The sequence below is a fragment of the Ovis aries genome, chromosome 19 (genome assembly GCF_016772045.2).
Source record: "Ovis aries strain OAR_USU_Benz2616 breed Rambouillet chromosome 19, ARS-UI_Ramb_v3.0, whole genome shotgun sequence".
Lineage (NCBI taxonomy): Eukaryota > Metazoa > Chordata > Mammalia > Artiodactyla > Bovidae > Ovis > Ovis aries.
Window position 1 is genome coordinate 55,789,705 of NC_056072.1, and position 14,004 is coordinate 55,803,708.

At 48.6% G+C, this 14,004-nt stretch overlaps 1 protein-coding gene across 2 annotated transcripts in view; it reads right to left on the reverse strand.

Moving 5' to 3' along the window:
* Positions 1 to 6,003, reverse strand: part of LOC101106751 (phosphatidate cytidylyltransferase, mitochondrial) — a 47,390-nt gene extending 41,387 nt beyond the window's left edge. For both annotated transcript variants that reach the window (XM_027957775.2, XM_042236392.2), the window contains exons 1-2: positions 5,605 to 6,003; positions 2,812 to 2,994 (exon numbers count right to left, since the gene is read on the reverse strand). In XM_027957775.2, coding sequence (XP_027813576.1) covers positions 2,812 to 2,994; positions 5,605 to 5,739 — 318 coding nt within the window. In that variant the 5' untranslated portion in view covers positions 5,740 to 6,003. The remainder of the gene's footprint in view (positions 1 to 2,811; positions 2,995 to 5,604) is intronic.
* Positions 6,004 to 14,004: the final 8,001 nt, after the last annotated feature.

The window sequence follows — 14,004 nt, forward strand, 5'->3', positions numbered from 1 at the left end:
AAGTCACTTCAGTCGTGTCCGACTCTGTGCAACCCCACAGACAGCAGCCCACCAGGCTCCCCCGTCCCTGGGATTCTCCAGGCAAGAACACTGGAGTGGGTTGCCATTTCCTTCTCCAATGCATGAAAGTGAAGTCGCTCAGTCGTGTCCGACCCTCAGCGACCCCATGGACTGCAGCCTTCCAAGCTCCTCCGCCCATGGGATTTTCCAGGCAAGAGTACTGGAGTGGGGTGCCATTGCCTTCTCCATCTGACCAGGGCAGAAGCTTGATTTCCAAAGCCACTCAAAAAACCACCTACCTTGTAAAAACACACATCTCCACAAAATCTTTTGCAAAGGGTTAGTTTCCAAGACTGTCTGTTGCCTAAGGTATTCATGGTGCGATGACCACAGTTTTAACTCTGGCACTTGTAATGTCATAGGCAGAATGGCTCTTATAGGCTGTCTTGTCTTGGTCCTCAATGGACTGGAAATGTCAATAAAAACACTGGTCCTGCCAGAAATGTGGCACAGTTCACGCTCCTCATGTGAGAAATAAGAAACCTGATGCTCAGAGAGAATAAACAACGTGCCCGAGGTGGCACCCGGCGGAGCAGAGCCAAACCAGGTCCCTGAATTTCAGTCTGGGCTCCAGTGTTTGTTTCATCGCAGAGAACGAGAAATTTTCCTCAAAAGTTTTCACTGACATCCTTCACATGGTGAATTTCTCCTTTCACGGCTGACTATTTCAAACGCTTCTGTAATTACAATGCAACATGCAAACATAAAGCCTCTTTATCGGCTCTGAACACACGCAACTATGGTCAAGCTCATTTCAGTAATAGCTTGCACAAAACCCTGAACGCAGTTGTTACCGGTTACAAAACCCCATTTGCTTCAACAGATATCTTCAGACTCACTTCACTGAACTTCAGTATCCAAGCAGCCTTCGCAGGCTGCAAATATCTAAAAAAGTAGCTAAAGAATTTCAATTAAAAAGTACAGTCCGTTTGGGACACAATTATGCCCAAACATTTGGTTACTGGAGCCTGTAACACTGTTTGAAACTACTAATTAGAGGTTGGCTCAGCATAATATTAATACTGGAGAACGCATACAGCTCCGAGCTCCATGACTAGCGTGGATGTGCAGGGCTGGGCTAAGTGACCGCCTTCCCTCCACTCCAGCCACCGCACCGCAGAGCCCTTCTTGCCGCAGGCGCCTAACAGCTGGGAGGCAGGACCTGACGGCAACCAGAAAAGTAAACGCCCAGCCCAAAGGCGATGCAGACATCACCAACCACAGCGCTCATCCCTGCCTCACTCAGAGAGGCCTGCAAAATCCAGCCTCCTGCCTTTCAAAGTGTGGTCCACCGCCCAGGAGCATCAGCATCACAGATTCTCAGGTGACTCGTCTGCCCTGAGCCATCAGGAGCTTGGTGCAGCATGGGCGTGGCAGAGTCATCCTTTGCCTAGCTAACTCTAGGAGGCCCCTGACTCAGCTCCCACTGGGGTCATGCCGGGTTCCTGGCTGTCCTCTTAGAGCCTGGACCCCTCACTGGAATGACCACTGGGCAGGGTCCCCACAGTAGGACAACCCTCCGCTGGGATCCAGGGTGCTGCCCTCCAACACTCGTCATCAAATTCCGCCCCACTGATGGCACCGAGGGGTTCCTTTCACTGGGCACCACAGGCTTCCAATTACCTACGATCCGCTCTTCACTTCCAGCTTCTCCCTGGGAGTGTGTGCCTCTCTGTACAGATAAGATTAATTTCCACCCTGATCCGCAATGGGTCTGCCCATCCCTCCCACTGACCAAACCAGTGGTTCTCAAGGTGTGCTCTAGACGGGCAGCATCAGCATCATTTGAAAGCTTGTTAGAAATGCAAATCCAGGGGGCAGGAGAAGGTGGGGAAAACAGAGAGAGAAGCACTGAATATACACCATCATGTGTACAAGAGACAGCTAACGGGGAGTGGCTGTTCAACACAGGGAGCCCGCCTGATGCTCGGCAACAGCTCAGAGGGGTGGGATGGGGTGGGCGGTATGTTCAAGATGGAGGGGACATACGTATACCCACGGCTAATTCATGCTGATGTATGGCAGAAACCAACACATCAGTGTAAAGCAATCATCCTCCAATTAAAAAGAAAGAAATGCAAATCCTTGCTGCTGAGAGAGTAAACCTTAAAAGTTCTCATCACCAGAAAAAGAAAACCAACTATGTCCTGTGATGGGTGTTAACTAGACTCACTGGTTATCAGCCCACAGTAAGATCACTCATTCCGCCACACACCGGAAACCAGCACAGTGCTACCGGACAATCACCTCTCAACGTGCGAAACAGGCAAATCCTCACACCCTGCCCCAGACCCACTGATTCAGGAACTCCGGGGGTGGGACCCGCCATCTGCACGCCTGACAGGCGCTCCGGGGGCTCCTGAGGCACACTGCAACTTGAGACCAAGAGACACTTGCTGTGGTTCAGTCTCTAAGCCGTGTCAGACTCTGTGACCCCATGCACATCAGGCTTCCCCGTCCTTTACCACCTTCTGGAGTCAAAACTCATCTCCCAGAGTCAAACTCATGTCCATCAAATCGGTGATGCTATCTAACCATCTCATCCTCTGCCGCCCACTTCTCCTGCCCTCAATCTTTCCCAGCCAAAAAACATTCAGCCAAAGGTAAAAAAAAAAAAAAGTGACATTCACCACCTTCATCCAGCAACAGTGTGAACATTTCCTGACTGTAAGAACATACATATTTAGCTGGGATTCTAAGAACAAAGGTTAATATCCACCCAAGTTAAGACAGAGGCCCGAAGTCACTCACCCTCCCATCACATGTGATCAACGGGTTGTAGTAAACGCCGGCGCCGTAGTTATTCTGGACAGCAGTGATAATCCTCGGCCCCAGCACTTTTAGGAAAGAGTAGTGGTTCCAGTTTTTCTTCAGGTTCTTTGAATGCCACGCGACGGGGTCATCGACTGTGAACACAAAGTCCAGCATTGCATTCTGGGAGGTGAAGAAAAGAGATGGATTTTAGTTTTAACTCCTAGAAAGACACCGAGACAGAGTGGACAGCTCTAAGACTCAATGTAGCTTTGACTAACAGCAGACCCAGGGTCAGAAACTTAAGCAAACCTGTGGAACCAAGCTGAGCTTTGTTTTTTGTCAACTCACTTAAGAACAGTAATGGTTAATGAAGTAATGTTTCAGCCCTCTTTTAAACATTTTCTGTATTATACAGAACTTTTTATCCTCAAAACAATCCTACAAGGTAGATACCATTATAATCATATTTCTATAGGAAAGGAAACCATGGCGCAGAGTAAGCTCCCTGCCCAAGGACACACGGTTAATAAATGACAGACAGTCTGGCTCCAAATTCTGGGCTAGACCACTTTGCTACACTGTCTTCCATCTAAATCTAGTTAAATGTGCTCCACTTTTCTTCAGATCAGATAACACCATGTGGACAAGCTCTATAAAGCATTATGCAAAGGGAAAAAAGTTAATTTCACCCATGAGCCAACCTCTCCCTGATCATCTATGACGAGCTCTGATGGGTCCTGAGATAGACATAAAGAGCTCAAGGTCAACTGGGGAGAAAAGACAGATTATTAGCGAAAGGACTTGCTAGGGGAATTTCACTCGGAATGGGGTCACAGAGGAAGGAGGAATTTTCCTATAAGACGACACTCTTCAAGACTCTGGTAAGTCTGAGTCTTCAAGAATGCACAACAGTTAAGCAGATTTGGTGAAGTGTTAGGCAAGCCCTGAGGAAGGGGGTCGGGGGAGTCCTGTTAGATGAAAGCGCTCTTGTGGAGGAGACAAGAGCTGGGCATGTTCTGGGTGCTGTGTCTAGGTCAGTAGGGCTGGATGGGATGCAGGTATAGAGTGGTGGGAGATGGACCAAAGAGGAAGACTGGCTGCCACGGTAAGAAATGCTCCCGCAGCAGAAAGGGAGGGCAGACAAAGGGTGTACCGCCAACACGGGCTGCATGCCAGTAACCAGGGCACCGAGGCAGGGACTCATCTGGGACAGACGCAGGTGCTGGAATGTACTTGTGAACTTGCAGGGAAAGAGTGTGAGGGAAAAGGAAAGACCTTTTCTTGGAGGGAATTCCAGGTCTGCTCAAAGGAAAATCTTCACAGGAAAATGAAGAGATGACTATAGAATCAGGATGCTCTGAGTTTCCTACAAACTAGTGGTGATAGTTAAGATTTTGAGTGGACACGTTTTTAACAATTTTAAGAATAGCCTATTATAATCTATAATTTTCTGTATGCCCCAAATTTATCATTTCTCATATGCTGCCAAATTAAAGTACTACTTAAATTAGGGGGCTTTGCAGGTGGCTCAGTGGTAAAGAATCCACCTGCCACGGCAGGAGACGCAGGACCAAGGGTTCAACCCCTGGGTCAGGAAGATCCCCTGGAGGAAGAAATGGCAGCCCACTCTAATATTCTTGCCTGGAGAATCCAATGGACAGAGGAGCCTGGTGGGCTAGAGTCCATGGAGTTGCGGAGTTGGAAAATACTGAGCGACTAAGCACAATAAAATACAAAATAAGCACATTACTTAAGTACTAGTATAGGCGGGAACAAAGAAATTCAAGCCACAGTATAGATGGCCTCAGGAGGAAGTGAACAGGCAAAGATTAACTGAAAGATTACAGCTAGGTAACCTAGTGAGGCCCTAAAGGCAGCCTGCACCAGACCATTTCCTTCTTTTATTAAAGAAACCCAGTCCAGAACACGAGCTGCACAGACAGAAAACATCTCTATCTCCACTCCTGCTCCTCCAACCTTAATTCAGCAAGGGCTCAAAAGCCTGTCAGTCAAAGCCAATTAAAAGCCTCACTAAATGGAAAATGACTGCCTGCCCCTCTTAGATGTCTTGAATCTCGTCTCCATCTTGGAAGCAAACTTTTCCCCCCTCATATATATAACAGAGGAAGGAAAAAAAAAATCTACAATCATAAGGAAACCTCTACCCTCACTGCTCTGGTGCTCCGTCAACTTTGAAGAGTAACAATGCTTTGCCCTAAATAGACCCTTGGTAAATGTCCTGGGTAGGAGCAAATATACTGCTCACCCGCTAACTCCCTTCCTGCAAATGCCCGAACCCATCCGGCCAGGAGAATCACTTTGTATTTTCTCCTACAGCCAGGGACGTAATTCTCAAGCTTGGCTGCGTAGTAGAATCACCGAAGCTTTTTAAATTCCTACAGCCTAGACCAATTAAACCTGAATCTCCGCAATTGGAACCCAGATTATCAGTATTTTTTTTCAAGCTTTCTAGAAAACTCCAATGTTCAGCCAAGGCTGAGAACGCTGAACGAGAACCTGGCAGGTGTATATATATATATATATATATATATATATATATATATGTATTTTTCCGTCTTGTCCCAGCACCAGCTCTTCCCTCCACATAACTGCATCTCCCGCTCTTGGATCCAAGCGGACTCCTACGTGTCTTTGGAAGCGCAGCTCACGCTGCCGCTCTGCTAAGAGCCCTTTCGTAGGGTTTGTATCAGGACGTGGGGGATGCGCAGAGCGGCCCGGCAGCTCCAGGGCTCGGGAGGGACCGAAGGCAAAGGGACCTCCCGGGCTCACCTTCTGGTCTGAGCTGGGCCCCGCCTGGCGGTACACCCCCGAGCCGTAGGCGAAAGCCAGGCTCAGCTCCTCGGGGAAGTGAGACAGGATCTTGCGGAAGGCCACCCCCGAGCTCTGCAGCGCCTGCAGCGCCATGGGGCCGGGGTCACCCAGGGCCCCCCGGAGGACAGCGGGCGGGACCGGGAACCCGCTCGGGGTGCGAGAGGAAAGCCGGGGACTCGCCCGGACGGAAGAAGGCTGGGGCCGGGGGGAGAGGTGAGGGGGGCTCGCAAGGACTCGGGGCGGCAGGTCAGTCAGACACGAAGTCTGTCAGACACGAAATCAGTCAGCCAGGCGGGAGGCAACCGGGACACAACCGAGTAGGCGACGTCCTGCCGCTCAGGAGGCCACGCGGGCCACGCCCCCCGCGCGCACACGTGCTCTGAAGGCGGAAGAGCAAGAGCAGGCGCCCTCCCGCGAGTGGGGACGCCAGGCCTCTGCAGAGCCCCCTGGTGGTCGGAGGAGCGCGTTGCAGGCTGGCCGCCTGGGATTATGACTTGGACAAGGGACCGGGAGAGTGACTGCTGACTGAACTAACTTTGAGCCTTAAAAGTCCTTGCTTGTTCTCGCCTCAAACCTCATTTTCATAAATGACTATGAAATCACGTCTATAGTATTGCAGGAGATCTTTTGGATGAGGTGAAATTCACATAACGTAAAATTGTACTCTTTACAATTTAGTGCATTTATTGCGTTCACAATGTTATGCAACCGTTGCTTCTATTCAGCTCTGAAACTGCAAATTTTGAAGCTTTAGGGAAACACAAGTAAGGTTAAAATCACCCCAAATCCCACCATCCAGAGACTATCACTGTTCAGATTTGGCTGTGCTTTCTTTCCATTAAAATCCTCTCCAAATTCTATGATGGGTAGGAAAGTGCTTCATAAGTGGTAAAACAAACAACACCCCCCCCAAAAAAAACCCACACCAAAGTTCTCTGATATTTGTCTTTAATTTTAAGGGTGAGGAAGAGTCTTTTCCCCTTTGCCTTATGGATTCAGCTCACCAAGGGGCACATGAAATGCAGTTTCTGATGGAAATGGGATCCTAGGTAAGAGCTCACCTCTTCGTGAATAATTAGAGAAACTTGTGGGGCTTCCCCGGTGGCTCAGTAGCTAAAGAATCTGCCTGCCAGTGCAAGAGGCGCAGGGGATGTGGGTTTGAACCTTGGATCAGGAAGATCCCCTAGAGGAGGAAATGGCAACCCACTCCAGCATTCTTGCCGAGAAAATTCCATGGACAGAGAAGCCTGGCGGGCTACAGTCCACGGGGTCTCAAAGAGTTGAACAGGACAGAGCGATAGAATAACACACACACACACACACACATGCACACGCACGCACACACGCACACACGCACACACACACGCGCACAGAAACTTGCTCCGGGACTCGGGGCCCTTCAGGATGTAGTCTGAATTCCTGGACAGGGACTTTTCAGATATGCTCCCCTCCTCCCCTGATGAGCCCGGCCTCTCAAGGATAACAGAAGTAGTAACAGCTAAATTGGGGTTTGGCTAAACGCCGTAGACGCGTTTCTCTGCATTTTTCATTGTGTTCCTCCTGCAGCCTTGTGGGAGGAGGTGATGCCTTCATTTCGCGGATGAGGCAGCCAAGCGTTGCAGCAAGCAACGTGCTGGGCATCACGTCAGCCTCAGCAAACCGGAATGAAAATCCGACTCCGTGTCCTCCAGTCCTGCTCTGCCCTTGAAGGGCTTTGGGCAGGGACCCGTCAGGCTCAAACCTCGGCCTGGACAGGAATGGAGGGAGACGGGCAGGGAGACCCCTTAGGAAGCTGTTACCAGAGCTCCCGGGGCCTTAAGTTGCCTGGCCTGGGGTGACAGAGGCAAGAATAGGGTGAATTCAACCAGGAAAAAGGTGACTGGGATTCAAACACGGCCTCACGCCCTGAGGCTGCCGCCCTGCAGGGGCTGGGGGGACGCAGGACGGAGGAGCAAACCCGGCCACACCGTGCAGGGGCGAGGCTGCGCGCCCAGGGCCCCGCAGGACCGAAGGCGGAGCGCCCGGCAGTCCCGCCTGCGCAGCAGAGACCGCGGAGACCCTCGGCGATGGCCGGAGAGCCGGGCCCAGCAGGACGGGCAGGAGTTCATCCGGGAGACGATGGAAGGGAGCCTGTACAAGGGGGAACCCGCGGGACGATGATCATCCGTGACGCTCGTTTCTGTTCCATTCTCAAGCTCTCTCTGTGCTTTCCTCTTCATTCCAAAGACCCCTGGGGCAGGTTCTCTTAGACCATCCTTGTTCACAAAAGGAGACAGGCCACTTGAGAGGAGAAGCAAATCTCCCCAAGCCCCACAGCCAGTCAGGATCTGAACCCAGGGCTCCCGAGGCCAAAGGCCGAGCTCTTTCCACCTTGAGTCCGTGGCTTCTGGAGTGGGCAGCTTGGGAGGCAGTGGAGACCGGAGGCCAGCGGGTTTTACTCCGTCAGCCAAGGTTGAGGCGCAGCGGCCGTGGCCAGCCTGAGCCGGAAAGAGGGCGCAGGAGGGAGACCCGGCGCGGCTCAGGCTCCCTGTGGGCGCACGGGCGCTGTGGTCCATTCTGACCAGCTCTGCCCTTGCCTGGACGGCCAGGCTCTGGGATGTACTCACCACGGAATCACACCGGAAGGAAAAGTGTCAGTCGCTCAGTCGTGTCTGGCTCTTTGCGACCCCATGGACTGTAGCCCTCCAAGCTCCTCTGTCCATGGGATTCTCCAGGCAAGAATGCTGGAGTGGGTTGCCATGCCCTCCTCCAGGGGATCTTCCCCACCCAGGCATGGAACCCGCGTTGGCATTGGCAGGTGGATTCTTTACCATCTGAGCTACCTTTCACCAAAGCACAGTGAATAAATCTCTGCCAGCAAATTTCCTTTTTTCCCTTTCTTCCCTTGATGGAATAATTCAGCTTTGTTTTTTTCCCCTCTCTTTGCCAAAGCAATCTATATTCTATAATAATATATAATCTATACATAAAAATGTAAACTTTACAAAAATATGTATACCAACCCCCAGAGATCGCCACTGGCAATCTTTGGTACATACTCCTCCACAGGTTTTTCTATGAATATATTAACATTAAAAAGTGGCACAGCAGTAAAGAATCTGCCTGCCAGTGCAGAAGACAAGGAGATGGGGGTTCAATCCCAGGGTCGGGAAGATCCCCTGGAGTAAGAAATGGCAACCCTCTCCAGTGTTCTTGCCTGGAGAATCCCATAAACGGAGGAGCCTGGGTGGCTACAGTCCATGGGGTCACAAAGAGTCAGACTCAACTGAGCACACACACATTCCATTATTAACATTAAAAACATTTTTAAATGAAAGCATACAATAGATACTCTTTTGCAATTTGCTTTTTTCTCACTGAAAACATCAGGGATGACTTTCCATGTCAGAATGATCTAGATCTCTCTCATTCCATTTATTAGCAATATTTTCTAAAATATGGTTATGCCATTATTTGTTTAAACATTTTCATGTTGATGGCAATAGATTATTTCTAGTTCTTTGTACGTGCAAACTACAGTACAGTGAATACCCTTGTACGCAGACCTTTGGTATGTATTAAGTGTTGCTAAAAAGTAGATTTTGCGAAGGGAACTTGCCGGGTCAAAGTGTCAAGACATGAACAAGTCCCCCCCACCTCCAAAAATTGGACCAATTCACACTCCCACCAATGGGCTTCAGCTCTGGATATAAATAAAGATTCTGCAATGTTTCTGCATTTTTCTCCCTTGTGGGCTTTCACACGTAATTATCAGTAATTTTCATTTTCATAAACACTTTCCTTCCTAATGCAAAATCACCAGCTGGAAAGTTCCGTCACGTTCCTGTGTGCATTTCGCCTCTCTCCAGAAAGAGCAAGAAGCCACGGAGCCAGAACACCTTCGTTTTCTTCAGCAGAAATCTCCCTCCTCCTAGCAGCTCATCCACTTCTCTTTAAATGACCGTGGCTTGCTAAGTCAGAAGCTATTAAAAAGCCCCAGTGTTCCATACAATCACTTTAGGGTTTTATTGGAACTCACTCTTATAGTAAGGAAATAAAAGTGTTAGAGAGCCATTTAAAAATACAGATAAATGCCACTTGATTTGACTGAATGTTGGGCCTCATTTTTCTGATTCATCCAGCTGTTGGCTTTGGACTCCTTAACAATGACCTTGTCGGGCTAGGTTTCACCAGGAGGGTGTTGGCCTATTTCATTTTCTAAAAAGCCCCGTGAAATCTCTCTAACGTTTATGCCTTGGTTTTTCTTATAATCAGTGTTTACGTAAAGAACATAAAATGTTTGGGAAAAGAAAATCTGAGTTCTGTGATCCTTATGATTAATCCTATTTTCAGCTGATCTACTGATGGAACTGGAGGAGAGGGGTCTTGATGACTGTGTCCTCAGAGGTGGTCACCCTGCCACATCCATCCCTTCTCAGCTGACTGATGTGTCCTAGGCGGGCCTGACTAGCAGCATCTTTAGCCTCTGATCAGAGGTGCTGAGGTAGCATCTGGGCCCCAGTAGTTAAGAGCTGTGTGGCCTTGAGCCAGACAGCTGAGCTCTCTGTACCTTCATTTCCTTATCTGTAGAATGGGCATATGGATGTGACGCACCTTATAGGATTGTTGGGATGGCCAATGAAACAGTATCCAGGAAGTACAGAGAATGGCCTCTGCCACTGAACAAGCACTCAGTAATGTTCTGAGTTGTGCTGAATTCTTAAGAGACGGAGTACAAGAGGAATTAAGAAGCATAATTATACCTAAAATCTTTATGGCACTTAGCATTTCAAGCAAAGAACTTTTCCAGACATAGCTTTATTTAAGTCTTAAAAGAAATCCCGGGAAATGAGTGGTTGCTAGTCCAATTTTACAGATGGATAAACTGTTGTGCAGAAAAATGATTTAGTTGCAGGACTAATGCCGGTCCCTGTGAATACAGTGCCAAGTCTAATTCTTTTCATCTTGTGCCATAAAAAGAACACAGACCATTTATTTTCCTAAGAAATTCACTCATTCATTCTCCTATTGAAATCTTCCTTTACCCTCAGCTCAAATATCACCCCCTTCTGATCAGAAGTAATTGTTCTGTCCTCTGTACTCACATTTAACCCTCTGCTCTTAGAGCTTTAAGCTTGTAGCTCTCCAGCCCTGGTATTAAATTTCAAATGTGTCTATCAAGAACAGTTACAAAAGCCTTGGGGACTCTCTGAGCTCTGGGACCATATCTCATTCACATGCCCATCATTTAGTGTCTAGCACCGTGCCTGAAACAAAGTTTCTGCTGTTGAGAATGGCACAGATGCGTATGCAAAGGGGTTACAGTGAGACATGGAGATGGGCTGGACCATACCTATATTAAGACAGCTCTTCAACATTTCGGGGAAAGCTTCTCAGCCCTGAGTTTTCCAATGAAGTTCTGGAAGAGTGCAGACTCCTATAACACTGAAGAAATGAGTGAATAATAGTAGAATTTCAGGGAACCAAAGCAACTGTCTCATCGGAGAGGCAGTATAATATGGTGATCGAGAGTCTGGACCCTGGATCCAGATCGCCTGGTTTGAATCCTAGCCCAGCCACTATCTGTGTGACCCCAGCCAAGTAGCTCTGTGCCTCAGTTTCCACGTGTATAAAATGGGCATAATGGCAGTGCTTACCTCACAGGGTAGTCACGATGACTAAACTGGTTACCATACATAAACTTCTTAGAAAAATACTTGACATGTAGTATATGTATTTGTCAATTTCATCATTGACTGTTCCTGAATTTCAAGCAAATCAGCAACTCTCTACTTTATCTCTTTGTAAAACCGGCCCTGAATTTTTGGAGAAATTAAATGGGCAACTAAGATCACATCTGGTCCCATCACTTCATGGCAAATAAATGGGGAAACAATGGAAACAGTGAGAGACTTAGTTTTGGGGGGCTCCAAAATCATTGCAGATGGTGACTGCAGCCATGAGATTAAGATGCTTCTTCCTTGGAAGAAAAGCTATGACCAACCTAGATAGCATATCAAAAAGCAGAGACATCAGTTTGCCAACAAAGTTCCATCTAATCAAAGCTATGGTTTTTCCAGTGGTCATGTATGGATGTGAGAGTTGGACTATAAAGAAAGTTGAGTGCCAAAGAATTGATGCTTTTGAACTGTGGTGTTGGAGAAGACTCTTGAGAGTCCCTTGGACTGCAAGGAGATCAAACCAGTCAATCCTAAAGGAAATCAACTCTGAATATTCATTGGAAGGACTGATGCTGAAGCTGAGGCCCCAATACTTTGGCCACCTGATGTGAAGAGCTGACTCACTGGAAAAGACCCTGATGCTGGGCAAGATTGAGGGCAGAAGGGGAAGACAGAGGATGAGATGGTTGGATGGCATCACTGACTCAATGGACATAAGTTTGAGTAAACTCTGGGAGTTGGTGATGGACAGTGAAGCCTGGTGTGCTGCGGTCCATGGGGTCACAAAGAGTCAGACCCGACTGAGCGACTGAACTGAACTGAACTGAAATGGGCAAAGAACTCAGTAGGAGAAGTGAAGTGAAGTCACTCAGTTGTGTCTGACTCTTTGCGACCCCATGGACAATAGCCTACCAGGTTCCTCAGTCCATGGGATTATCTAGGCAAGAATACTGGCGTGGGTTGCCATTTTCTTCTCCAGGAGATCTTCCCAACCCAAGGATTGAACCTGGGTCTCCGGTATGGTAGGCAGACACTTTACCATCTGAGCCACCTGGGAAGTCCCAAAGCATTAATTAGAGCGTTCCTAGACTATTTGCAGGCACCAGAGTCTGCAGTCTAGACTTGGTGTAGAGCAGAATGTCTCAAAGTGGGTTTCATTGAATTATTATTTGGAGTGATATGAAAAAAAATTTCCATGGGCACCCGAGTTTGGGAAATCAGATTAAGCAGATGCAAACAGATTGCTTTGCTGTGGGATTTCTCAGAGCATTAGTATATTAATATGCCTTGTGCAGCCAAGACAGGGAAGCAACCTAAACGGTCATTGATAGATGAATGGATAAAGGTGTGCTACAGATATACAACGGAATATTACTCAGCCATAAAAAGGATGAAATAAGGCCATGTGCAGTGACGCGGATGGACCTAGAGATGATTATACCAAGTGTAGTCAGTCAGAGACGGACAGCCTGTGATACCGCTTATGGGTGGAATCAAAGTATCGATACACCAGCACCCATTTACAAAACAGAAATAGACTCACAGACTTAGAAAACAAACTCCTGGTTCCCAAAGGGGAAAGGTGGGGGGAGCAGGAATAAACCAGGAGGTTGGGATTAATGTAAACATAGAAATATGCATGAAATCGATAATCAACAAGGACCCACTGCATAGCACAGGGAACTCTACTCGACCCTCTATAATAACCTATAGGGGAGAAGAATCTAAAAAGATAGCTATGTGTTTACGTATAAGTGATTCAGGCTGTTGTTCACTCAAAAGAAACACAGCACGATCAAGTACTATATTCCAACTTAAAAACAAAAATTAAATCTAAAGAGAAAAGAAATGAAAATATATTACAAAGACTCCTCAGTGACCAGGCTTGTTTGTGACGTTCCTGGGGCCCCGGAAGCTGGACTCTGGGCCAGCTAAGAGAGCTGGGGAGGATGAGTCAGTAAATGAGCCCCCCTGAGTCCTGGAGTGCCTGGTCCCCTGCAGCCGTGACCACGATCTCCCGATCCAGGCGAACCCCTCTGAAGGCTCCGTGAAACCTCCTGCATCCAAGGATCGGTGCGCGCTCTGGGCTGGAAGAGCTTGCAAAAGTCACCTGGTGTGCAACCCTCACGCCGGTGGGATTCCTGGCTGCAGCCTCCTCGCAGGGAGCCGTCCCCCCACCTAGAAACCACAGAGTTCTCAGAGGAGCCGTCTGCCAGAGCTTGGCATCCGTCGGGGGTGGGAAACGTCCTGGGAAACAGCAAGGAGCACAAGCCCTCAGCTGTTTCTTCTCCCCCCGTCGATCCTCCTTTTCCACCCAGGAAAGCCACTTTCTTCTCTTAAGGCTCTGCTTGCCGCCCACCCAGACCTGGAAACGGGAACGTGCTGCCGCCTTGTGGACACGTTCTGTAACAACATCTTGAAAACCACAGCTGGTAACTCTCCCAAGGGTTCAGTTCAGTCGCTCAGTGGTGTCTGACTCTTTGTGACCCCATGGACTGCAGCACGCCAGGCCTCCCTGTACACCACCAACTCCCGGAGCTTGCTCAAGCTCATGTCCCTCGAGTCGGTGATGCCATCCAACCATCCCATCCTCTGCCATCCCCTTCTCCTCCTGCCCCCAATCCCTCCCAGCATCAGGGTCTTTTCCCAATGAGTCAGCTCTTTGCATCAGGTGGCCAAAGTACTGGAGTTTCAGCTT